Raw genomic sequence first — 26030 nt, 5'->3', positions numbered from 1 at the left:
TGCCACCACATGCTGAGACATAAAGACAGCTACAAATACAGTACACAATGTATAATTATCACTTTTAAGACACACATTTACTTTATGAGGAAAGATGCACAACTCAGCTCAAGAATTCCTACTGATTTACAGTTTCAAGTGAGTCAAATGAATAACAAAAAAGACAAGATCAGACATTTTGCTGTCAGACACTTTCAGTGCAAGTTTAGTAAGTAGACACCCCCTGGATACACTTTTACATGATAGCATATACAATCCAATCAGCAAAGCCTTGTGTATAACATCAGTCATAATGAAACTAATTAAGATGTATATCATTTGATCACTCACCCCACCATTTATACATTTTTGTCTTGTACTAACCAAATGCCAAAATCACTTTAGGCAGAAAAAAAATCAATCCAAACTTTTGTAGGCAAAGGTTAGAGGATTTTGTGACTGGCAGGCTGCCAATTTGAATAATACAACTGGGGAAATCTGGATGGGAAATACTCTCCCTTCCTGCAACAGCAAATGCTAATAGTGTACTGTAAATGCTTCGGTGGAGCTGGTGAGTGGCCTGGGTGTACTGAGTCTCTATCAGAGCTGAAAGTGCATCTGCATAGGTGTGAACATATTTATGATTATGCTTTTAGTGAGATCTGAACAGCAGAATCTCCCCACACACAGCTACTGGTATCGTACCTTAATACAAGTGAATATCATGTCATGCAGACGAACGTTGCGGCTTGCGCAGAGATGAGAACAAATAAAAGGGCTTATACTGTAGGATGTGTGGCACCTCCTAGACTTGTGTGGACCTAATTTAATAAAGTTATTGTGTAAGCCACATCCCTTTCCCACAAGTGCTTAGTTGGCATCCTCACTAGTTTCATACAGAATATTCATATCACATTCAAATAAATGTGTTAATTAAAGACAAACATGTTTGTTACAAAGATGTGGTTGTATGTTGTTGGTTGCCTTTTGATGATAGAAGTGTCCATGTGTTAGTGTTTGTATCATGAACGGATACACGCCATTTCACGTGTAATTCTCCATCCCTTCTTCAGCGCAAAGTACGCCCAGCAGTGAGATGACACATACTGATGAGAGCGTTTTGGAAAAGGCAGGCTGTTGAGTGTGAAGGATCAAACTTTATTCTTAATCGTCACATACACACAGTACAATGTAGTGAAATTCTATTACTGCATTTAACCCATCTTAAGTATTAGGTGCAGTGGACAGCTATACATACAGCATCCGGGGAGCAACTTGGGGTTCAGCGTCTAGCTCAGGGACACTTTAACATGTGGCCAGAGGAGCCTGGGATTGAGCTGCCAACCTTGTGGTTGAGGGGCAACCACTCTACCTCCGAGCCACAGCCTCCGGGCCTTTGCTTCCAAACTAGGGCTGCAACTAACGATTATTTTCATAGTCGATTAATCTGTTGATTATTTTCTCGATTAATCGATTAGTTGTTTGGTCTATAAAATGTCAGAAAATGGTGAAAAATGTGGATCAGTGTTTCCCAAACGCCCAAGATGATGTCCTCAAATGTCTTGTTTTGTCCACAACTCAAAGATATTCAGTTTACTGTCACAGAGGAGAGAAGAAACTAGAAGATATTCACATTTAACAAGCTGGAATCAAATAATTTTAACTTTTGTCTTTAAAAAAAATTACTCAAACTGACTAATTGATTATCAAAATAGTTGGCGATTAATTTAAAAGTTGACAACTAATCGATTAATCGATTAATCGTTGCAGCTCTATTGAAAACATGTTTGTCCCTATAGCTTTGGCCTGTCTGTGCTCAACTTCAGTGCACTGCTGGGCTGTGTGGGGAGCTCCAGCACATCTTTATAGTCTTTTCACATCCAAAGATCAAAGTCAGTCTATACTTTTTAGTTTTGATTGCCCCTCTTATCACACTTAAATTAATGTAGTATGTGTTATTTTCCACAGCTCATTGTGTGTTGTTCTTACATGATCACGCTGGGTTAATGTGATCCTTGTTAATGTTGAATACATTTGCATAATTAGTGCCAATAGAAATAATGTGGTGTGTCAGCAGCATCTTGCATTTGACAGTCTCATGTTGAGCTTCTTCCAAGCGGTGAGTCGAAATATTTTTTTAAATGAAAATGTACATTTCCTCTTTTTTTCTGTGACAAAAGTTGAACAGCAGCTCTAACGTGGACTGAGCCATGTCCTCTGAGCAGACCACAGCAAAGCTTTCAACCTGCTTGTTTTATTCAATTCATACATTCTGCTATATTAATCCAAAAGCGCAGTCACAACACAATGTTGCTGAACATTGTATAATGGGCATATTAGGTTTTTAGTACTACATCTACAATAATTATGTTTAAATTAGTTTAGATTTGCATAAGGTTAGGTGTCATGCATACTTGGCACACAGAGAGCAACAAGGCTCTTAATGTTTACTTCATCGTCATGTCCAAGTAGAGTCGGTCGCCCTTGGTTACCAGTGAGCTTGTCTCTCTTTGGAAACCAGCTCCAGGAAATGGGAATGACTCGCGTAGAGCAGGAAGGATGAGTCAACGTCAACCCACTGGACTTGTCCTGCATCATCACCAGCTTGGAGCGGTAGCTCGCTCACACTGTTGCCTGCAGTAACCATAAAGATATGTCATTGTCCTACAGAAACCCAGTTTGTTGCACCCGGAGAGAAAAATGTCTCAAGAACTATAACAAGTTTCAAAAAATAGTTAGTCAAATTTCTGGAGTGGTTGCAGCACGAATGGAATACCGGATGTCTAAAGTGCAAAACTTTTTTTCTTTTCTTTTTTTTAAAGTGACAATTGAAAAGGAAAAACAAAGAACATTCTTCCTGCTTATTGATACCTGAGTCATCATGAAAGTTGACAGCCACTGTCTCCATCCAAGCATTGTCAGTGTTTCTAGGATCATCCACATAGCCTTTATAGACCTAAATAAGAAGAAAATATATTATAGTTTTCCTCATAGAAGCCTTTGTTGACTGGTTGTTGTTGTTGTCTTGTCTTGTTGGCAGTAAACAAGTGAGTGCGTGTCAATTCCGGACCTGAAACCCTGCCGATTTGAAGAGTTTATTGATGCGTTCACTGATTTTTACTCTCTCTGATGGCGGAATGGCCAGCGTGTTCAATGCTTCTTCTGAGAACTCCCGCTGCAGCGTGAGAGAGACCTGCTCCCCTGGATCTACCATCCCCTACAAAACAAACACATGCACGCAAATAAACAAGTCCAAAGATCATGACATCTTACATACCCAAAACCACTCAAACCCGGCCATGTCTTGGCTTTGATTTATTTTTGTCGTCCCTGAGCATTCTTGAATAGCTGAGAGCATATCATGGTAGACACACCTATTTCAATAAAGCTTGAAAAAGAAATGTAGAAGCCACCAACCCCGGGAATGGCCCACTCCCCGCAGTCTTTCCTCTTGATGGATACAAACTGCAGGATAGGCAGCTTGGAGACTGAGTGATATATCTTTTCTCCTTTGGCATCTACTTTCCATCTGCCAAACATTGACAACATCAGGTGGTCAGACATTTATGAAAAGCTGCAAAAAGTTTCCTTGTTCTTTGGTAGTTGAGCAACTCCATCTTTTTGACATGACAGATAACTGTTCTGATATGGTTATAAGACTCATAAACATCACAACTGCACTGAATGCACCTTGCACAACCTTGCACAATAGGTTTATCTACATCCTATCATTACTAGTGAAACAGCTGTACATTTTTACTCCCCAACTTGCACATTAAGTTTATCTATATCTATTGAAACAGTTGTACATTTTATTTCCAAATTGTATATATTTTAGATATTGCTCGTGTAGTATTCTATTATTATTTCATGTATATTGTTTCCTATTATTTAATGTTTACTCTGTATGTGTGCTGTGTGTCTGATATTTTGCTGCTGCAACACTGTTATTTCCCATTTTTTGGGATCAATAAAAATCTATCTATCTCTATCTATCTTATGTCAAGATTCGGTTCAAAATTGATTTTCGATTCAAAAACGATTCTCGGTTTTAAAAAAAACGATTCACAGTATGTAAATGTAGTTACTTTTCTCATGTGATTGCAGTAGACATACAATAAAAAAATTTAAATAAAATAAAAATTTAAATAAAAAAATATATTATTATTTTTTTACTTAAAAATATGAATTGATTTTTGGAATTCTATGAATCGATTTTGAATCGGTAGAGCTTGAATCGCGATTCAAATTTTTTTTGCACACCCCTAGGTGATATCATGTTTTGGAAGAACTGTAAATTATTCTCTGAATTTTCCCAGTTTAAATAATTCTTTATGTAACTAAATTGAGTAAGGAATTATGGTTGTTATGGCAAGTATCTTCATTCATGTGTAGAGTAAAGAAAAAGTTACCTGGTGACAATGGGATCTGCTGCATGATTGGGTCCCCATCGTCCCAGCAAACCTCTACCTGTCACCCCTGTGCGTCCATGAGGATTTCTACACGAGTAAAAAGCAAATGCTAATATATTTATAAGCAGATAAGAATATTATAGAAAACAGAAAACTCTTTAGTAAAGAGCACAGCACATAGTGCATTGTAGACCTTCCAATTGAATACTTTAGCTCCTGGTATATGTGAAAGTAACATTAGGAAAGTGTTTGCCACCCGAAATAGATAAACTGATATACAAAGTCTTGTTACTTTGACTTTTGGAGTCTGCTCTCTACCAGTCCTTCCAGAAACATGCAGAGTTTTTTCTGATTGTTGCAGGCAAAAATCCTTGATTATGCGGCACGTTATCTTAAATGCGATGGAATATGCGGGTTATTTATGCAATTTTATGTGATGAAATTGCGGGAACTTGCAAAAATTGCGGGAACATGCAAAAACTGCGGTTTGATCACGGCTTCGTCGCGGGGTTTGCACATAGACTGTATACTATAAGAAGGGTGTCGGTACACGATCCGTTCTGCCTGCACGATCCGTTCTGCACATGCGCAAGATAATACTGTTTTACCGAGGATACGACCTGCACGATCTGTTCCACGCTAGCTGTTAACTAACAGCTAGTGACAGCTAGATTCAGACTAAAATAACAATAATATGGGAAAAGCAGGCTACAGCTAAATTAAGACTTCCCAGTAATAACAATAAAGACAAGTATTGAGTGATTGTATTTTAAATGAGCACAAGTAAAGTAGAACTGACGTAACAGCTGTTATATATGTTAGGTGTTTGTTATATATGTCAACGTTTATTTTCAAGTTTTATTTTGAGGGTCTTTTAAAGTTATTACATGCTGTCTCAGCTAGCAGTTAGCCGAATTAGCTGTTAGCTAAACTAACGTTAGCTTGCTGTGGAGGCTAATGGCAGACCGCTACAATCAGCTAGCGGTTAGCCGAATTAGCTGTTAGCTAAACTAACGTTAGCTTGGCTGTCGACCGGAAGCGTGGAACAGATCGTGCAGTGTCGTAAATCCTCGTACAACCGCGCATGCGCGAACATTTTGCGCATGTGCCGAACGGATCGTGCAGGCAGAACGGATCGTGTACCGACACCGACAAAGGGTTTGTCGATGATGTTCACGTCGCATAATTACGTCACTTCATAACGTTCTCATGGCAACAGGGGAAAATGGCTGCTCTTGCGTGAAGTAAACGCAACATTTTTCAACTTTCTGCTAAGATATAGGTGACTTTTTTGCAGCGAAAATGCGGGGATTATGAAATCATGTAAGCCCCGCATATTTTGCGTGGAAGTCGGCAATTTATGCAGCGAAAGTGCGGCGTATTTGAAAAAAATGCGCCCCCAGCATAAATATGCGGACTTTGGCTGATATGCATTGAATTATGCAATCGCATAATCACGTTTTTCTGGAGGGACTGTCTCTACCCGTCAAGGCTTGAAAATCACTGAATGTCGATGTGAACTAACTGCTTGTTTGGAGCAGAACCAATCCAGCTGATAGTTTAAGAACAAATATTTCGTGGTATTATTCGATAACTTACAGTGGCTTTCCCTCTTCTATTTTGTAGCTGCCGTCAAAGCTTGTCCTATCCACAGCACCATCCACAGTGTTGAACTTTGGCGAGAAAGAGCTGCGAAACAAGCAAAGGTCATCATATATAAACTTCAGCTGACCTTTGAAAACAAAGAGCAAGTATAACAATCAGAATGTCTCACAGCAGCCAAGAAAATAACTACATCTACAATTCATTCAACATGCACAAGTTTACCTAACTTGATGAACTTTAAATAACATATGTGTTGCTCACCCAATATCAGGATCCGCCCATACTGGCTTATTTACTACTGAAGGGTCGGTGTAGCTGACTGGATTATACTGCGGCCAGTTCTGACTCCAGTCCACCTTGTCATCAGGCACGAGGAAGCGCTGGATTTTGGAACCTGGGTACTCGAGGCATCTGGACTTGACATGAGGCGCTGCTGAAGATGGCATTGTCTGGATACTAGTCGTGTAAAGGTTACAGAAACTGGTACTGATGGTTTGACTGGTCCTGAAAGGGTGAGAAGATGAGCAGGAGATAACAGGCCTGCAGGGGAAGAATGTATGAGACATGGAAATCCGGTTAAGTAGGCTACGCCTTGCTCACTCTACCTTCACTGCAGCAGCATGGCATGTCCCCACATTTCATATTAATATGGTATTAAATGGAAATAAAGTCTGACTATACTCTTGCACGTAAGCAACGTTAATCATATACATCGATATAAAAACAGTTAGCTATAATGGTTATATCTTCTGTAATATTCAATCATATCGCCTGGCAGTAATCAATGACTTTAAAAGAAATAGCTACTGCAGCACATATGTCTAACGTTACTTTTGATTTCAGCCGAAACTGTCCTAAAATGTAAAATAGTCACAGCTTCAAGTTAACGTTAAATCTTAATAAGTAACGTTACTGTCCATACCTAACTCCAGGGGTGCAGACGGTACATGGGAGTCCGAAAAGAGTAAGCGCTAGACGAATCCGGCCGATCCAGTCTCGCCTAAGGAGGTAATGTACCATTACAATCAATCAGTAAGAACACAACATGCAGCACCACAGTAACCAGGAAGTGCGCCGCCCGACGCGGTGACGTCTGCAAAGGGGTGTGGTTACAGCAGTCGCACTCGTTTCCATGGTAATAAGAATCGAGTATTTTTTTGGTGACTTTGTTTTGCAAATAATAAATAAATAAATGGATGGATTAAAACTGATACCATATATGTTAGATCTATAACGTATTACAGACTATTACGTCAAAAAATGCACTTCCACAAATATGAAAAATAAAGGACGTGTGATTTCATAATGTAAATAATTTGTAAAAGGTTAAATACAAACTACTTTAGACCAGTTGTTCTCAAGCTTTTTTCAATAATGTACCCCCTTTGAACAGTTTTTTTAAGCCATGTACCCCCTTACCAGCTCGAATAATTTTTGGTAGAATAAAGAGGAAACAATACAGCGCTGTCAACAGCCTTGTACCAAAACCTTGGAAAAAGACGTGAGAAAGAAGGAAGTAAGGCAAAAATAGGTCGAAAATAGTAATATAAACTAAAGTTAAAGTTAAAAAAGCTAAGTAAAAAAAAAAACAGTAGAAAGAAGGAAGGCAACACCAGGACGACAAAAGTGACAAAAAATTCAAAAAAGTGACAAACTTTAAAAAAGCAAAAAAAAAAAAAACTTTGAAAAAAGCAGAAAAAAAACTTTGAAGAAAAAAGACAGTAGAAAAACCTAAGGAAGAAAGGCAAGAATAGGTTAAAACAAACAACAAAACCTTCAAAAAAAGGTGACAAACTTCAAAAACAGCGACAAAAACTTTGAAAAAAGCGACAAACTTGGAGAAAAAAAGACAGTAGAAGTAACTACAGCCTTGGAACTGAAAAACATTTTGCAAAAAATGCCTCGTACCCCCTGCAGTCCTCCGAAGTACCCCTAGGGGTACATGTACCCCCATTTGAGAAACACTGCTTTAGACATATCATATGATAACAAATACCTATCTCAATATCTATTATGGTGTAATGCTAATGACGCACAGGCCTTTTAGGTGAAAGTCCACAATTATAATAACGGGTTTCTCATACATGAATATGTCTAAAATGTAAGGCTGCGCAATACATACATTATCATTTACTTTCAACTATAATTGTTTCCTGTTTTTTTATAATGTTATTCGTGGAAACAGTTAAGTCCTTATACATGTAAACAAAAAGTCTAACATTACGTTAGTGGGTCGTATACGACAAAAAAAAATCGATGAAATGACTATTTGATTATAAAGTATATTATTCTTGACTGTCACAACCATGGATGGTCACAACCATAGACATCTATATATGTCTATGGTCAACACCACAGGCAGCATGCAACATATTTCGGCACGCCCACTCGTGGCTGCTGTTGCATGTTTATTTTGCAGATTGCGCTTGTTTCGCTATAACAATGGAGCGGAACAGGCGGCGCCTCTAGCCAACTGACGCGACTCCGCCCAAACAAGTCACCCTAGTAAGCATATCTAACGCTCCTGTATTAACGTAGTTTTGCACGCGCATTTACGCTCCGCGCTGAGACCGAGACAAAATCCGTGCTCGCGCACGAAATCCATTTACACTCCAGTAGTAGAGAGGGCCCTGATCCAGTCGCTTTGCTCCGTAAATCAAACAATCCGTTCGGTTAAAGCCCCGCACAAACGGTAAAAACGTACTGAAAGCGGCGGCGGTCCTTCTGCGTATCACACTGACAGAGCAGGAGCGGTTTGGAGAGGAAGAATGGCGGATTCGAGCAGCACCGCAGCGGTCGGGGCCGCAGGCTCCAACAGCGCTGCTGCTGCCGGGGCGGCTGGCACGGTGGCGCAGGATGGAGCGCCCGCAGCTGCGGGACCCAAGGCCGAGTCTGTTAAGGGCCAGATTTTTGATGTGGGCCCCCGCTACACGAACCTGTCCTACATCGGGGAGGGGGCGTACGGAATGGTTTGGTAAGTTGCGCTTGTCGTCTCTGTTGGGCCACCGTAGTGTTTAAGTCAAAAGTGCTAACGTTAGCTAACATAAGCTGTTTGTTAGCAAATACTGTTAGCCAGCTAACTCAACAAGCGTTGTCCATTAATTGAGAGTGCGGTCTCGATGTATGTGTTTAAAACTGCTGTCAAACATTCAGACATTGTAACCTGAAGGCAGCCCCTGTTATGTTTAGCAGGTTAGCTGACGAGCTACAGGCGTGGCTATTACAGGAAACATAATTGGGAGTGATTGCGCAGGACCTTTGCTATCAGGAGAAATCTTTTGCAGACTGCATTTGACCGCACATTTGAGTTGGTTATCGCTAAAGTCGTTTTATAAGTCCTGCGGTATTAGTCTCACAACCACATTTATCTCTACTTGAATTCTAATTGATAAACATTCAGCCTGCAGCAAAGCTGCTGCAGAGGATGCGAGTGAGATTTGTCAGTTGTAGCGAGGCCTTTCCTCGTGTTATCGCTGTATGTGATCTAAAGCCCTGTGTGGACATGTTAAGCAACCCTGTTGCACTTGACATCAATGCCAAGTCATCGCAATCGAGGCTGAACTGTGAACAGGATCAGATGTGACAGCACTGCGTGTCAGTGCAAAGTGGATGGTAGCGTGAGAGCAGGGCAACAAATCCATCTCAGTAAGACACGCCGTGTAGATCACTGTCATTTTCAAACAGCAGTGTGTCAGCACAGTGTTATTTTGTTAGTGTCATCATGGGGATGTGATTCCACGGTGGCGGCATTTGGTGTTTGTAAACATTGTCAACACCCACTGGTTAGTACAGTGAAAGAAAACCAATTATAGTTTAATCCTATGATTTACACCATCTTCAAAACTGCATGTTCATCAGTATCCAGGTGTACAGCTGTTTTGTCACAGATGTGATTATTACTAATGTGTACATCCAGGGTTGTTTGTTCGTGTCACAGTATTTCAGCCATTAAAGAAGGTACAAAGGCATGTGAACTTGCCCAGTTTATGCATGTGCATTTATGTGGTGTTGTGCAACAAGAAAACTGGCTTTCACCAATAGGGAAGATGTGATGTAACTATTGTTCCTGTTGAGGCTGAGTGTGTAAAAACCTAGCTTAGATTTTTTTTTTTTTCAACACAAAGGGACAGTAAATTCAAGGGTCCCAGAAACGCAACCATTCATAGCTCCTCTCAGCCTCCATCTACTCTACACCTACACCACACTGCACCTACACTCGGACATACACCTACAGTACTTCCCAACATATCACAGCAAAAAGACGTGTCACGTGTGCATCCTGGCAGCGAGACAGTCTGCAACGCCCTTTCGGAGCTTAGTATTAGCCCAGTTTCTGATAACGTCATTGTGTGTGTGTGTGAATTGTACAGTGTGTAATATGAGACCTGTTTTGTGCTTCTTTCCACATCCTCCCTATCCAGCTCTGCTATGGACAACGTGACCAGCCAGCGTGTAGCCATCAAGAAAATCAGCCCATTTGAGCACCAGACGTACTGCCAGCGCACACTGAGGGAAATCAAGATCCTGCTGCGTTTCCACCATGAGAATATCATCGGCATCAACGACATTCTCAGGGCACGACACCTTGACAACATGAGGGATGTGTATCCTTTAATGCTTACATGAAGGGTCTCGCTGCATTTGTATGCAGGCTGCTAATGCGAATGTTCCTTATTCCGTACACCTAGATTGAACCAAACTATTATTATTATTATTATTATTATTATTATTATTATTATTAGAAAAAGTAGTTCAATCCTTAGCTTTTGACAGTTTAAAGCATTATCTTTTTTTTTAGTGCTGCTCCTACTATAAGTGTAGCACTCAAAAGGTGCTAATTTAAACATCTGGTGATGTTGCATTCAAGAACCTGTAAGAAAACCGTGTACAATGACTTTGGAAGAGTAACTTTATTGCAACATCTTTGCATTTCAATTTTAAGTGTTTTGGAGAATAAGAATTCAGCTGTGACCACGCCAAACAAATAAACAAGGAGATATTAATCCAGCTTTCAGTCACTATAATCTCACTTTAGTGTAAAGCTTTAAGAACGGGGTGACCAAGAGTTCAGTGGAACAGTTAATAAGGAGAAAAACTTTTAAGACAATTATGTTGCTCATGGCCTTTATGGCTAGACAAGCTACTTTTTCAGCTAAATATGAATAGTAAAACAATTGTTTTGAGGTGCTGGGTGTTACTGAGTTACAGTTTGTACATTGTGATTTTTGTTGGTTGTTTAATAGCATTGTCTAGAAGATGTTGGAACCAAAGTTAAAGCTGGAGTAGGCAGTTTTTGTTTTCCATCATTGGGCAAAAATTCCAAAATAACGTTTTAGCATATTGTAATTCAAGTGGACTGAGAGAAACCTAGACTTCTGCACCTCGTCTTGGCTCTGTTTTCAGGCTTTAAAAATCTAGCCCATGTCAGGGGACTTTGGCCAATCCGGTCATTTCAGAGAGAGAGCGTTCTATTGGCTGTTCTACAAATGTAGCTGCGCGTGCACATACCTTAAGATGATGAAAGACTTATTCAATGGCTGAAAATACTGCAGAGAAAGTTGCTATTCCAGCATTGGCAACAACTGCCTCACTGCAAAGCAACCCAAAAAAAGAAGACTGGCTTATCAAAAAAAGAGAGAGTCTGACAATTAACCCAATATAACACACGTCAATATCGGCAAAGCATTTCAGAGATGGAGATAAAAAGGTTGCCAATAGTTTAGCCTTCTGCTAACCGTAGCCAAAGTCTTTTGTCTAAATTTTGGTCTGATAAACTGTAAATTGTTTGAACGAACGCAGCTGCCGAGGCTACAGTGGCCATGGTTTAATTTAAATTGGGTTGGAAAAACGATATGCGCCACTGTGACTGTCACTTTCTGCCACCAGTTAGGCTCCGCCCACAAAACATGTCATCGCTGTTTACAAACACAAAAAAGGTCTATTGACACATATTTTATTCATAAAAATGAACTTGAATCACAGTATGTCATGAAATGGCTTTCCAAGCCCACAAGTTTGCAAAGAAAACAGGACGGTAATTCTCATAGAATTGTCGCTATATAATGGCATCAGGATCACAATCACGATTGGGACTGTCACTACACGATATGAGTCGAGTGCAGATGTAAGTTGCGCATGCTCAGATTTAAACGGTTTACGGCATAACGCCAAGGGTTCTGGATCCGACAATAGTTTTAGCTATCTATGATTGTTTGATTGCTAACGTTAGCTCAAAACGCCATTCAAGTGACAGCCTTTGTTGTGTTTGATTGCTAACTTGTAGCCAGCATTGAACGAACTTCGTTACGTAGGTCCATTTTTATTCTATTGACATTAAAGAAGTCTGTCGTTAGCAGGTTCCTGTGGGCTACTTCAGCCTCTAATCTAGAACTGACATCAGGGATCATGCCGTGAAAATGTGATGCCTTACGCTAAATAATAAATTACTGCTATGTAATGTACCCATCTCATTATCCTGTGGCTAACAGCAAAACAGATCTGTGTGAAATCTGGTCTAGCCTACCTGTGTGGGGCTGGTGAGGAAGGGGAGCGTCATTGTCAAGTGACGCATGCGCAACTCACATCTGTGCTTGACTCACATCGGGTAGTGACAGGGATGATTGAAATAAATGACTATTACTTATACAAGTTTCTGGGTGAGGCATGTGCCCGTCTGGTGGGAGGGGCTTAGGACAGAGAGGAGAGAGCTGGCAGTTGTTTTGCCTACCCCAACTTTAGTGCAAAAGACATTTAAAGAAATTTAGATGACCTTATTCTACAGTTAAAAATATAGGAAATTCTCTAAAGTCTATGCACACATGTTGATAATTACCTTACGAACATTTAATGTCAGCTTTACCAAGTCAAGCTGTTTATCTACCACCATCTAAAACTAATCATTGGAGTATTTTGACTTGTTTTGATTTAACATATCTGCTCTTATCATTTGCCCACATTATTCAGCCTGAGCCACAGTAGTGATTTGCAGAGCAGCTAGCAGTGGGCTGTAGGCACGGCCGGTCAGTGAGTTGCTGCTGCCCCAGCAGTTCCTCCTGTGAAAAGCTGCTTTGTCTCGTTAAAACAGCGGAAAGGAAATGTGTGATGTCCTTTATTTTTTGTGTCTGGTTTTCTTGGTTGATCTCTTTAGTTGCTCTGCTTCGTTGCTGACTTGTGGTGAATCCTAATCTGGGCAGATGTAACCAAATTCAGGGACGGCACCAACACCACTAAGTGGTTCTATTCTGTATGTAGATCAGCTGGTAGGAACATTGCCCACTTGGGTCGCTTATATCAACAAGACAAAGAGTCAACAGCCAGGCCAGTGGCTCTGTAAAGCTGTTAGGCACATTGGTGCTTTGAGCAAAATTCTGACATAAGCATGCTTAAATGCTTATGTTTAGTAGGTATAATGTTGACCATGGTATATCTTAGTTTAGTGTGATAGCCTGCTAACATTTTCTAATTGGTAGTAGCCAATTGTAGAAGTACAGCTGAGGCTGATGGGAATGTTATTAGTTAGTTTTGTAGGTTTTTGGTCAGAAACCAAAGTACTGGACAGATTGAAATGTTGACCTGATAGTGATGCTAGAAGAAAATCAGGAACACCAAAGTTATTAAACTAAAGTAATTTATCCTCTAGGAACCATGAATGTTTTGTAAAAGTTCATCTAATAGTTTTTGAGATATTTCATTCTGGACCAAAGTGGTGGACTCACTGACTGACCGACATTGCCGTTCCTAGAGCTACTCCAATAGCCTAGCGAAAAATGGTATGCTCTAATAATATCGCAAAAGTCAGCCGAAGGACATTTCTTACTATTCATGCTAATGTTTTAGACTCCTCTGGACTACTGGGCCTCTTCTGACTGTGTGTCAGATGTGTTCATGATAGAAAAACTCAAATGATACACTAGCCCATAGTTGCTGTGTTGCAGTTGGTAAATGTTGTTCATGTATTATTTGAGGAACAGAATTATTGCACCACTATTATTGCGCCTATTTGACCAACCTGACTAAAGTTTAGCCTCAGTTTTCTCTACAAGATATACTGTAATAGAAAACATGACAGAGAAGTTATTGTGCCCAGAAGCTGAAGGCCGAACCAAATATAGGTTTTCACAATGCAAATATAATATCAAGTATGGTTCAGCAACTCCTGGTTTGATTTGATTCAACTTACGTTGTTGAATAATTTAGGACACATAAAAAATCACTTTCAGAGTGGTCTTTGTTTCTCCCAGTGTCAGTGGATACTGTCGGCCCTCTTTGTTGTCCTCCTTGACCCTTGCGTCCTCCCAGCTACATCGTGCAGACTCTGATGGAGACGGACCTGTACAAGCTGCTGAAGACCCAGAGGCTGAGCAACGACCACGTCTGCTATTTCCTCTACCAGATCCTGCGAGGCCTCAAGTACATTCACTCAGCCAACGTGTTGCACCGTGACCTCAAGCCCTCCAACCTGCTCATCAACACCACCTGTGACCTCAAGGTCAGCTCTCTCTCTCTCACACACACACACACACACACACACACACACATACACATACACATACACATACACATACACACACACACACACACACACACACACGGGCTGCACGATATGAAGAAAATATCTAATTGCGATTATTTTTGACTGATATTGCATTTGTGATACTATATATAAAAGAATTGCTAGGATCTGTACCAAACAAAGATTTTTTTCTTTAGTTTGTAGGATATGATTTGTAGGCCCATACGTATCTGCAGCACCACAATACTTTGCATTAATATGTTGTAAATTTAGTATAGGTGTTAAACATTCCCTGTAATTCAAAGTTCAAACATGGTAACTAGTTCATTTTTGAGAGACAAAAGTTAAAAAGAGGATTTTTTTTTTTAAACACAAGAACCATTATGTTTATTTAAATATTGGTCTTTAATTTAAGTTACAGTGCTCAAAAAGATTTAAATCTCAGGAATGTTGGATATGGGTGATGGATTGACCTGAGCCCTGCCTTGCTTGCCACGGCTCTTACTGTGCAACGAACGGTTGAATTTCAAAATATAACACACATTCAAATTTGGTATTTGCAGATACTTAATATTAAATTACTCACAGTTGGATTGTGATTGTGATACAGTGTGTGCCTCTTATTTAAGCAGCCAAGTAGCCGAACGTGAAATACTTCTGGAGTGTATTAATGAGGATCTAAACTATCTAAATTACTAACATGTATTGGCCAGTTAGGTGTCAGTACCTTTTAAGAATAAAAGAGCAAAGGTGCCCATCTAAATGCATTTTCCTTACCACAATAGCTGCAGGATGTTTAATGTGTAAGGGGCGTGGCCCTGGCAACCCTATAGTATTGTTGCTTCTTTCTCCATCTCTACAGTGATGAATACTCATATTTCCAAACTGAATAACTTGTAACATGTAGTTTAGGGCTGCAGCTATCAATTATTTTAGTAATCGAGTATTCTACCGATTATTCCATCGATTAATCGAGTAACCGGATAAGAAATACTTTTGTTTTATTGAAGAGCAATAATATACAATAGTTTGGTTAAATCTTCGGAAAAAGCAACATTTTTATTACCTACATTGCTTACAATATCATCTCTCAAAAAACTAAACATATTAAGTGCATTAATACTTTTTTTTTTTTTTTTTTAAAGAAAACATTTTCTGTAATACAATAACAACCTCAAACTAAGGCATACATTAAACATAGATAAACATTACCTTAAGTTGTGCAACTTAACTTTCAGAACTACAAGCTTCAACCTGAGACTGATTTGTATATAGGCTTATATGTAAATATTAGTTATACTCAAACTATTTTCATTTATATATTTGATTACAATGCTACACAGCTCTGTTACACTTATGCCAGTAGATCGTTGATCAGCTGTTGAGTGAGAGAAAATGGTGCGCAACAGTCAGCTGTTTTTCCGAAGGGATAGTCAACCAGTCGGCTCTTTAGATCAAGTTGTGGTCACCACTACGTATTTTCTTGTCTTTGATTTTGGTAGTTGTTGTGTGTGGTGTAGTTTCATTGTCCATATTACTCTGTGATTTACTTTTGTCGGGTCCGCTTCGTGGAATGGATGATTAAGTTAGACTCAATGTTTTGAGATGCTGAAGCATTGATGTCGTGCTATTATTGTGGTAAGCTAGTTTGATTTTGAAGTGGACACTATACAGAGTTTTCGTTTTAATTACGTTTGAACCGATTCCAAACTTGGGACACTTTCTGTCGTTTTCTCCAGCCTGTCTCTTCTCTTAGCCCCTCACTATTTACGCTCTCTTTCTTCATTTTGTAATCTGTGCCATCAGTCTTCGTGGCATGTGTCGCCAGCAGCGTCAGCCCGGTGTGTGACAGTAATAATCCTCCGTGCAGAAACACCGTGAGCGATACAACGTTGGTAACATTGATTAAATGAAGCTTCGAGGCAAATCATTTTGCATCGAGGATTTTTAGTAATCTAATTATTCGAGTTACTCGAGGAATTGTTTCAGCCCTAATGTAGTTGATTAATGTATTTGGGATGACTGAAAGATGCAGTATAATTTACATCCACTGCTTTTTTATAAATGGGAAAATGTACCTACAGAATGTTAACTAAATGGAACTGCTTGATGCCCAATTAATTCACTGGGGGTTGCTATAATGGATTCTGGGAAATGTAGGAAATTGAGTGCACAGCATATAAGTTAGAAGAAAAGCGCATTTTAAGCATCATAGGATAATGACGTACAACTATTAAAAGGCCCTGAGAGCTGTGATCATCCATCCAAAATGTATTTTCCTTCAGAGTCACGGCTGCTCAGTTTGTTCCATCAGAGACTAATTCAACTCTTTCGACATTTTGTTTCTGCGTTCAAAAACCTAAAACAAGCTACTATAAACACATTGATATGAGCTCTTTGCCTTGTTGTCCAGCTTCGGAAAGCACTTGTGAACTCTCAGCAGCCAACCATCAATCCCTGGATTAGTTGATCATGTGGGAGGAGTGAAGAACAAAGGCAGCACATGTTGCAGCTGCTTTCTGATACAGTCCTCTCCCTTATTATGCTTATACAGCTATATGTTACATCTGTGTAGGTTTTTTTTTTATATATATATATATATATATATATATTAAAAGTGTAATTTAAAAAAATGTATCTATGCAGCTAACAAAGGTAAATAAATAAGGAAATTATCAAATTCCTCCCCTACTCTGTGCATTGTGTACAGTATTACTCTGCTAGAATACTGCCTGTCCCCACATTTTCTGCAAATTTGGTATTTTATTAAACAGAAACATGATTTGGGGTGTGGGGCCTAACATTTATAAATATAAAGTTTCTGACCTCTGACCGTGTTATCCTCAGATCTGTGACTTTGGCCTGGCACGGATAGCCGACCCCGAGCACGACCACACAGGTTTCTTGACCGAGTACGTCGCCACGCGTTGGTACAGGGCTCCAGAAATCATGCTCAACTCAAAGGTAGGTCTCCGAGGAACTGGTGTGGATTCTGTATTAGACTTGAACGCTTCTTAGTTTGTTGACTATATGTGCGTTTGTGTCCCAGGGCTACTCCAAGTCCATTGACATCTGGTCAGTGGGCTGCATCCTGGCTGAGATGTTGTCCAACAGGCCTATCTTCCCCGGGAAACACTACTTGGACCAGCTCAACCACATACTGGGTGAGTTTTCCCTCATCTGAAGCACCTAGGACGTTCATCAACCATTTTTATTTGCAGGACATTCATGTTTGCATCCACTTTGATTTCTTCTTTGTTTGCCCAGCTATGCTTTAAATTGCAACCACTTCAAACAGCATGTACATATAACCTTTTCAGTATTCTTCACTTAAGTAACTCAACGTTTTGAAAACTAAAATTCACAGTTTCAAGTAACTAAAGTGAGATGTGATTGAGCTGAAAATGTGGCGCGCAACACTTGTTTCGATGGCATTCAAGCAGGTTTTCACCAGGCTAACAGCCACATCTTCACCATTAGTTGAGTAGCCATATTGAAATATGTCTCTCACTATCACTCTGTGTACAGGCGTCCTTGGCTCTCCTTCTCAAGATGATCTGAACTGTATTATCAACATGAAGGCGAGGAACTACCTGCAGTCCCTGCCTCATAAACCCAGGATCCCCTGGGAGAGTCTCTACAAGGCGGACTCAAAAGGTATGGCAACGCACCGCATTATTCATTTGTAAACCTGGAATGTAAGGGGAGAAATTAAGAAGTATATATTTCAAATAAAAATAAAAACAACCTCTGTATGGCCTCTAGTTAGCAGCAGATGCCGCTGTGTAGTCACGCTAACACACATACTGGTGGCTATGAAAATAAACTCACAGGTCAGAGGACTGTGCTGGTTCTTTTGTAACTGTTGAGATCGATCAGTGTGACAAGATGGAGGAGCAACAACTAGGGCTGCACAATATATCGTTGTTTTATCGTTACCGCGATATCATCTGCCACAATAAACATATCTCGAAAGGCTGGGACATATCGCGAAAGACACTCAGAGATTTTTTTCAGTTAGTTGAAAGAGAATATCAGCAGAAAACTGCACTTTAAAATGTAACTTTAGTTCTTTTTTTTTTTTAGTGCTGCCTTTTATATTCCATTCAAAGTTTAATTTGTTCAGTAAAAGAATGTTGGAAATTATTTCCTTTTCATTTATTTTTCAATAAATAGTTTGTTGTATTTTAGCAGAATACTGAAAGCAGCAGAACGGAGTACACTTTAATATACGTTTATTTATCGCAAGTAACGTTGTTATAGTGATTTTCAACAAAGATATCGCATATTTTCCTTGTATAGTGCAGCCCTAGCAACAAAGTGTTTATGGTCTCCTGTAACGCCACATTCTACCTCCTATAAACCTGAAGAACAATTATCTAACAGGCTTTTAATAATCTTTTTGTCAGATTATCTGTACATAGCTGTTTGTTGTACGAGCTTGATTTGTTTGACATTCACAATAAGCCTGAAGGAGAAAGTGAAGTTCAGAGCTTCAAACAAGAACATCCAGTGAAGTAATAATATATATCACATTGTAAAATTGTCGTAACATTAATATATATTAAAATTCTATTAAAATTATTTCAACACAGTATGGTTATTTAGCTTTGTGCGACAGTGAAAAATCAAAGCTATACAGTGAATGAAAAATAAGTAAATAATTTTGAAAATATTGTGTCCATATGACGATATTAGATTGTGAATAATAAAAATGTCTCCACGATCTTCCTTTACAGAGAGATTGATAGTATCGTGCTACAGTACATATCACTTGTAGTTCTATCTACGGCTCCAGTGTTTCCCGTGCATACAGCGGCGCAATGCTAGCTGCAAGCTAACGACAACGGTGCTCCCACTGGCTAACTGATTGCTGCCGCTCTGCACGGTGCGCTACCCGAGTCAGGCTTCTGTGGGAGAGGAGTGCTTATACGCAAGCTCATGCTGCTGACGAGTGGATCTGGAGGGGGGGGGAACGCTAACAGCTACAGTGCAAACAGAGCATTAGTTAGCTCCATGTTTAGCTCGCACCTGCTATCTTTGGTTGTTTTTTCCCCACATAAATCTTTATTGACATTAAATTCACCAATGAAACAACAAACTCATAAACACTAGCAAATGAAACAAAACTAAAATCGCCTTGGGGATTGCGTTCACATTTCACAACCCTGGAGTGTAATGTTTCTGTGAACTATTGTTCTAGTCCGGTGCCTATTTTTCCCATGTTCTGTCCAGTTGTGCTTCTTGTAGTCTCAGTTTGTCTGTCAGTCTTTTTTAATTTCAAAAGATTTCTTCCACAATCGTTAGTAGGGTTGGGTACCGTTTACGTAGTAACGAGACCGAATAAGAACGAAAATTTCGGTGCCTTATTTTGGGGCCTGACTTTTTTTTTTCAGAAGCATCGCTGCACGGGACGCTAAGTTACCGTTAGCTGGTAGCTGGATTAAACACAATGGTTAAAATGCTGACAGCTTACGTTAAGCGGTGTAAAGTGTGACTGTATTTCCCTGTAGAGGATTCCAACAGCGGGACGTAACAGTCTGACTGCAGCTGCTGTTGTCGGAAAAACAACAGACGGTTATTTCACTTGAAACTCGCCAGCCTCGTGGTGCATTTTAAGTTATTGTATTCGGTTCAGGCACCATTTAGGCACCGGCACCGTTTTAAAAGTATTGTTTTAGCACCGGTATCGGAAAAAACCCAAACGATACCCAACCTTAACCGTTAGCCATTGGTTCTTCGTTGGTGGCGTTTCCTTACCCCAGTTCCTAGTGAGAGCTTTCTTGCTAGCTACTAGCAGTATTTTGATCACTAGCAATACTATTTTCTTCAGGGAATTTACATAGATAAAGCACCAAACTACTTTTAGGGACCTTATACCCTAGTATTCATCTTTTGGTTGTTTTAGTGTTTAAGAAAAGAAAGAAACTGAACTAACTGAAGCTCTTGATGAATCTAACGCAGCTCTGGACCTGCTGGGACGCATGTTGACCTTTAACCCCGTGAAGCGCATCAGCGTTGAGGAGGCCCTGGCTCATCCTTACCTGGAGCAGTACTACGATCCCACAGATGAGGTACGCACAGATGGCGCCATCAGTTCAGGCCAATTTATGAATGAATCTACTATTGCTGCAGCACAAGGCAATCAGTGAAAATAACCTGCCTGTTGATTTTAAACAAAACTTGCAAGATGGAGGAATGTTAATCTAACTTTTATAAGGGCTCAAGATTTAAGTTGTAAAAACAGTGCCTTCTCAGTCTATCAATATTTGAACTGTACTCCACAGAGCAATCTGCACCAACAGAACAAGTTTTGAGATTTGCACAAATAGTGGAGGCAGAAGGGCCTATTCATTCAACCATGTTTGTCATTGTTTTCAACCATGAGCCAAGATTTAATTGTGAGTCTTTTCCTGCTTTGTGCCGAAAAGCCTCTTAGCTGTTTGGAATGCAGTTAGTATTAAGTTTTCTCTATGGTTTAGCGCGAGGGGGGGGGGTAAAGAATGCAAACAGATCTCAGTTTACGTCAGCATAGACTGAATCCTAGTACTGTTTAGTAGAAATCTAAATGTTGGATTTCTTCACTGGTTTTTCCAGTTTCATAGCCTTTAAGTCGCTTTACAGCTGTTTTTGTGAAAATTACAGCTTCTGTTAAATTTAATTTAAGACTGTGTTTAACGTTTGACTGCACTGTTCAGGTTGCATAAAGCCTCTCCAGCTTTCCCAACTTGGCAGCAGCAGTTTCAGAGCCTAACTTTTATATAAGCTGCAGCTGCCTCTTTTAAGTTTAATAACTGTGCAGCTTGTTGCAACAACACACTTCTCAATTTTACCACTAAGACTTTATTTTTAAAGCTAGGTTTTAAGGGCATAGCTTTAGTTGAAAGTTTGTACAATGTGTGGGTGTTTTTTTTGTTTTTTTTTGTAGCCGGTAGCAGAGGAGCCCTTCACTTTCTCCATGGAACTGGATGACCTTCCTAAGGAAAAGCTGAAGGAACTGATCTACGAGGAAACTGCTCGTTTCCAGGAAACCTACCAGGGCTCCTGAGACGCACAGGTACGTGGAAAAGACCAGTTACCTCGCAGCCAAATGCACACAGTCGCAGCAATCCAAGATTCTGCTGATATAGGTCGAAAAATGAATACCTGAAATATATTTTAGAAGATGTTTCTTTCTAGGTATACCTTGATATACACCATAAGTGCTTCACCTAATGATGCAGCTCCAGATCAAGCCAGTGTTTTTGGTTCTAAGTGTGAACCGGTTGATCCGAATGATTAAAAAAGCTAAATGATGTCTTTCTTGGCCTGTGCGTGAATTCCTACAGTATTTGAGGGTGATGATTGGTGGCGTATTCAAGCATGCCTTGTAGCGACTGAAACGCACAGGAGAGGTTGAAAAGAGATTGATGCAAAACAGCGTGTTCGGTTAAAGAGAATTGCAACATCAGTCAAAAATCAACCACTTCTTTTAAAAAAAAAAAAAAAAAAAAAAAGCTGCATTCTTTTTTCACCCGATGTTTGATTCTGTTTTCTTCAAAACTGCAAGAGCTCTGAAGAGACTTTGTTGTGATTCAAGAATGCAGCCTTTAAAACCAGGAAAAGACAACACTTATGCCATATTACGATATCCAAAATCTAAGACGATATCTAATATAATATCGATATATTGCCCAGCTCTAATTTCACCATTATTAGTTCTGCTACCTCATATCTTAGCACATGGTGAGTGGGTGAGTCGGATCCTACAGAGATTAATGGAAGTTAGAATGAGACTTAATATTCATTAATTCAAAGTGGGCCTAAGTGCATTTCTTTTTTCTTTTTCTTTACTTTTCTTTTTTTAGCCCTAAAGAGTGACAAAGCCACACCGAGGCTTGGAACAAGAAGACCCCAACGACATGCTAAAACAAAAAGAAAAATGCATCTTCAAGAAACCGACAAAAAGAGAAAACAAGAAATGAACATTTAACTGCTTATCTTTCTATTTCTACTGCAGGAGAGCTAAGTTTTACTTTTTTTTCTGTGGTTGGGTGGGGTGGTAGGGTCTGTCGTACTCATGCTGTTTCAGTTTTAACAATGTTGGACTCTCCATCCTCTCGCCTCACATTTGTTTTCCCGTTAAAGGTCCTGCCTCATCCTGTCCCATTTACAGTAACTCACTGTGTCTCGCCTGTCCTGATCAAAGCCCTTTTTCTGCCTCTCCTGCAGCTGTTGCTGGAGCTCTCTCTGTTGCTCCCTCACATATAAACTACTGTATTAACCAACACCATAACTCTCTTGTCTTGCGCCATGTAAATTACAACCTGGAAAAAATTGAGGGCTAAAAGAACGGGGATGCTAATCGGGTGTATGTATATACAAAAATATAAAAGCTTGTGCTCGTCTCAGTTTTTTGTTTGTACACCGTTGTTCGAGTGTTTTCGGATCAGTCGTATCTGTATGTTTTGGGGTTTGTATTTGCTAGTCATTTTTTTTTTGAACACTTGATTTTGAGACAAACATTCAATGTTTTTACTGGCATGTTGGCAGGTTTATAGATCACTCTTTTTTTGTCGTCGTACTTTTTCTTATTTTCAAAAAAAAAAAAAAAAAAACTGTATGATGTTCATATGAATGCATGCATTCCTGAAATTAACCAAAGTGTCAGAGAGATGCAGGAAACTTGGCGGAGGAGCAACTAAGTAATATCTATAATCGTTTTGAATCGTACCTTAAACATATTTCTTGACCTGTAACTTGTACCAAGGACAGACAAACTCCCCCTTCGTTTGTGGAAAGTTGGTTATATTCAGGAGGCGCTACATGATTGGAACAAATGGAAATCAAACAGCAAAAAAATATAGTTTCTGTAATTGTGTATTCATTCAAATAACTGTGATACCTAGCCCCATTTTCCAGAACATTCACAGTACTCTGTGCCATGTCAAAACGTTTTTAGTTTTTCTGATGATCAGGAACTACCTGCCTTAATGTAAGTTTTACGGTGGAAGGATATTGGTATAACATTACTGTATCGTCCACATTTGGCCCCACAGCGTCCCTTTACCATGTAATACTGCCAAAAATCAAAATAGCTGATCCAGTATCAGTATTACATTCCTATATTAAATTACATTTCTGCTACAAATGCATAGCAGTTGAATGGTGAACTACTTGTCTCATAACATCACTGAAACCCCTTGTTGTTCCTCAGCTCCTCTTGATTCTACATTTCAGTGAATCCTCTGTTTCCAGAGCCCTGTCTGGGAACACATATGGCATTCTGGAAAATGGGGCCTGGTTGACAGCCTTTCCATCCCACCATGCTGTTTTTGTACTGCGTTCCTATTTGCTACCGTTTGTCCCAGGGCGACTGTACGGAGTCAAGCGTGCATGCAGGCTTGGGCCTAACTACCGAAGTATTCAAAGTGGCCATACTTGAACGCGGTCTAGAGAAGAGCACTTTCCAACGAGCATTTTCAGATTATGATCTTACTGGCTCATTGATGTGAGTGTTGAATGTAAATGGCCTGAATTTCCGGAGTCTGTTGCTGCAGCTTAGTGTTCGCCAGTTGTGATCTTTTACATGAATCTCTTTTACGACTACTGAGAAAACTGTACATGTCGCTGATAAATGCTATGTTCACACATATGGTAGAGATGGCAGATGGAAAAAATTCCCATGTACAACTTGCAAGTGTCATCAAGACGGGTTATAAATCAGAGCTTTCAGAAAAGTCGTAACTACGAGATGCAAGTTGACGGAAGAGCTGTTTTTAAAAGTTGGAAACTCGTAATTACGATAACTCCGATATGACGTGAATGTGGCATAATCAACAACGTAATAGTCAAACCCAGGAATGTCAGTGCTGTACAGTTATCCCTGCTCAGTGCACAGATATATATATATATATATATATATATATATATATATATATATATATATATATATATATATATATATATATATATATATATATATATATATATATATATATATATATATACACACACACATATATATAATTTTTTTTTTTTTTTTACATATTACACCCACCCACCCTCTCTGCTCGTGTTTTCTTTTTGCGCTCCTGTTCCCGCTCCTCTGTGCCTGTGTTTTCCTGGCTACCTGTGAACTGGATGTTTATTCTTCAATGTGGACGAATTTAATGCTACATCGTTTCTCAGATGGCTTCTCATGTTTCTTTGAGTGTGTGCATGTGTATAATGTGTGTCTTCGTTGTTCCTGTCAGTGTCTGCTCCCTCCTCTCTTTGTTCTGGATGTGAGTAATTGCTGCCTGGCGGAGCAGGTCCAGCTCAGTCTGCACTAATTTCTGCCTGTTGCACTGGGACCAGTAAAGAACCCCCCCCCCAAAAAAAAATAAAAAGAAATGGACCAACATGCACTGGATTCTCTCTCTCTCTCTCTCTCTCTCTCTCTCTCTCTCTCTCTCTCTCTCTCCTCTCTCTCTCAGGGCAGGCCTGTGATGCTAAAAGACTCCAAATCATTGATTTTGTTTTTTACGGGCTCGAGCTGCGCCATAGGCTGTTTTCTCAGAAGCCATAGCCAGCACTCTGGGATCGGTGTGAGGCTTTTCGGTGCATGTTTTGATATCCATCCTTTTGTTCAACCTCCTGACTCACACCACGCTTTACTCAAAGGGCTGCCTCCCCCGTCCTCCTCTTCCTCCCTCTTCTGTCTGCTTCTCCACAGTGGGATTGGTGGAGACTTTCTAACCCATATCACTGACTTTGCCGCCACTTTTCCTCCTGCAGAAAAATCATTGCCCCTGTCTCGCCTGGATCATAGATCATGGATGGTCATACATGCAGGAAACTCGCATAACTCAATCAGCACGCCTGCACTTTGTCTTTCCAGCCACGCTCTCTGCCCTCCGACGTTGTTTTTCTCTTGTAATCCTCCCTGTTCAGCTTTAAGTTTTGCCTGCTGTGTGTGAAGTTCATGGATCGTCAGCAGTAATTTATGTCTGTGTACGAGTGTATCTGCTCATCAGTAACATAAAGCCAAGACTCGTGTGTGTGTGTGTGTGTGTGTGTGTGTAGTTACCTGTGCTTTTACATCTGAGAGATTTTTATTTTCTTCTTTTTGACCAACACAAAAACAGTCGTACAGATATTTTGTATTTCAAGTATGTTTGATCAACAGTCAACAAGGCCCTGCTTGCTTATTTTATTTTTTTTTTTTTTTTGTCTTTCTAACCGACCTGCCACCAAACATCTAACCGGGTAACCATGGGAATGAACCAAGAGGACCATTTTGCAATCCTCCTGACACACACGCACACACACACACACTTCCTCTCTCTTTCTGAGGAGTGTGTGTGTTAGTGAAAAGTTCAACTTAAACACACCATATACATTATACAGTATCGACGAGTCTAAAGGCCTGTCCGTCATGAGGCCTGTTTCCTGATATTGTTGTTTTTAAATGGCTGTTCTTATTATCGCTATTGTTATATTGGTGAGTTGTTGTATTTTCTTTTTTTTTTTTTTTTTTTTTTTTACATAAAAGGGAGTTA

The 26030-nt window shown here is 39.8% G+C and overlaps 2 protein-coding genes across 3 annotated transcripts; one reads left to right on the top strand and one right to left on the bottom strand.

Moving 5' to 3' along the window:
* Positions 1 to 2133: 2133 nt before the first annotated feature.
* On the bottom strand, positions 2134 to 7104 carry nudt9 (nudix (nucleoside diphosphate linked moiety X)-type motif 9). Of its 2 annotated transcripts, none has more exons than XM_031320632.2 (8): positions 6919 to 7104; positions 6258 to 6536; positions 5991 to 6080; positions 4392 to 4478; positions 3397 to 3508; positions 3050 to 3196; positions 2851 to 2935; positions 2134 to 2613 (listed from the first exon to the last, which is right to left on the bottom strand). In XM_031320632.2, the coding sequence occupies exons 1-8, from the start codon at positions 7014 to 7016 to the stop codon at positions 2468 to 2470; spliced, it is 1044 nt and encodes a 347-aa protein (XP_031176492.1). In that variant the 5' UTR covers positions 7017 to 7104; the 3' UTR covers positions 2134 to 2467. The 2 variants fall into 2 exon arrangements, with proteins under 2 accessions (XP_031176492.1, XP_031176493.1); XM_031320633.2 differs by having other exon boundaries at positions 6258 to 6500; positions 6919 to 7067.
* Positions 7105 to 8550: 1446 nt separating this feature from the next.
* Positions 8551 to 24154, top strand: mapk3 (mitogen-activated protein kinase 3). Its single transcript, XM_031320631.2, has 9 exons — positions 8551 to 8970; positions 10418 to 10600; positions 14295 to 14484; positions 17356 to 17472; positions 17558 to 17672; positions 18037 to 18165; positions 20473 to 20582; positions 21437 to 21565; positions 22356 to 24154. Exons 1-8 carry the CDS (start codon positions 8765 to 8767, stop codon positions 21554 to 21556), a joined length of 1170 nt encoding a protein of 389 aa, XP_031176491.1. The 5' UTR covers positions 8551 to 8764; the 3' UTR covers positions 21557 to 21565; positions 22356 to 24154.
* Positions 24155 to 26030: the final 1876 nt, after the last annotated feature.

Source organism: Sander lucioperca, chromosome 21 (genome assembly GCF_008315115.2).
Source record: "Sander lucioperca isolate FBNREF2018 chromosome 21, SLUC_FBN_1.2, whole genome shotgun sequence".
In the NCBI taxonomy this organism is placed as follows: domain Eukaryota; kingdom Metazoa; phylum Chordata; class Actinopteri; order Perciformes; family Percidae; genus Sander; species Sander lucioperca.
Note: the sequence above shows the minus strand (reverse complement) of the source record. Positions and strands in the feature narration are given on the sequence as shown.

What these genes read in the sequence shown, in the direction of transcription:
- nudt9 (XM_031320632.2), bottom strand. Translation starts at nt 7,016, where the DNA reads ATGGTACATTACCTCCTTAGGCGAGACTGGATCGGCCGGATTCGTCTA. An exon ending in GCAGATCCCATTGTCACCAG is followed by an intron (nt 3,509 to 4,391) that starts GTAACTTTTTCT and finishes AATGTTTGGCAG; the next exon opens with ATGGAAAGTAGATGCCAAAG. An exon ending in GGGAGTGGGCCATTCCCGGG is followed by an intron (nt 3,197 to 3,396) that starts GTTGGTGGCTTC and finishes TTTGTTTTGTAG; the next exon opens with GGGATGGTAGATCCAGGGGA.
- mapk3 (XM_031320631.2), top strand. Translation starts at nt 8,765, where the DNA reads ATGGCGGATTCGAGCAGCACCGCAGCGGTCGGGGCCGCAGGCTCCAAC. An exon ending in GGGGCGTACGGAATGGTTTG is followed by an intron (nt 8,971 to 10,417) that starts GTAAGTTGCGCT and finishes CTCCCTATCCAG; the next exon opens with CTCTGCTATGGACAACGTGA. An exon ending in CCAGCTCAACCACATACTGG is followed by an intron (nt 17,673 to 18,036) that starts GTGAGTTTTCCC and finishes CTCTGTGTACAG; the next exon opens with GCGTCCTTGGCTCTCCTTCT.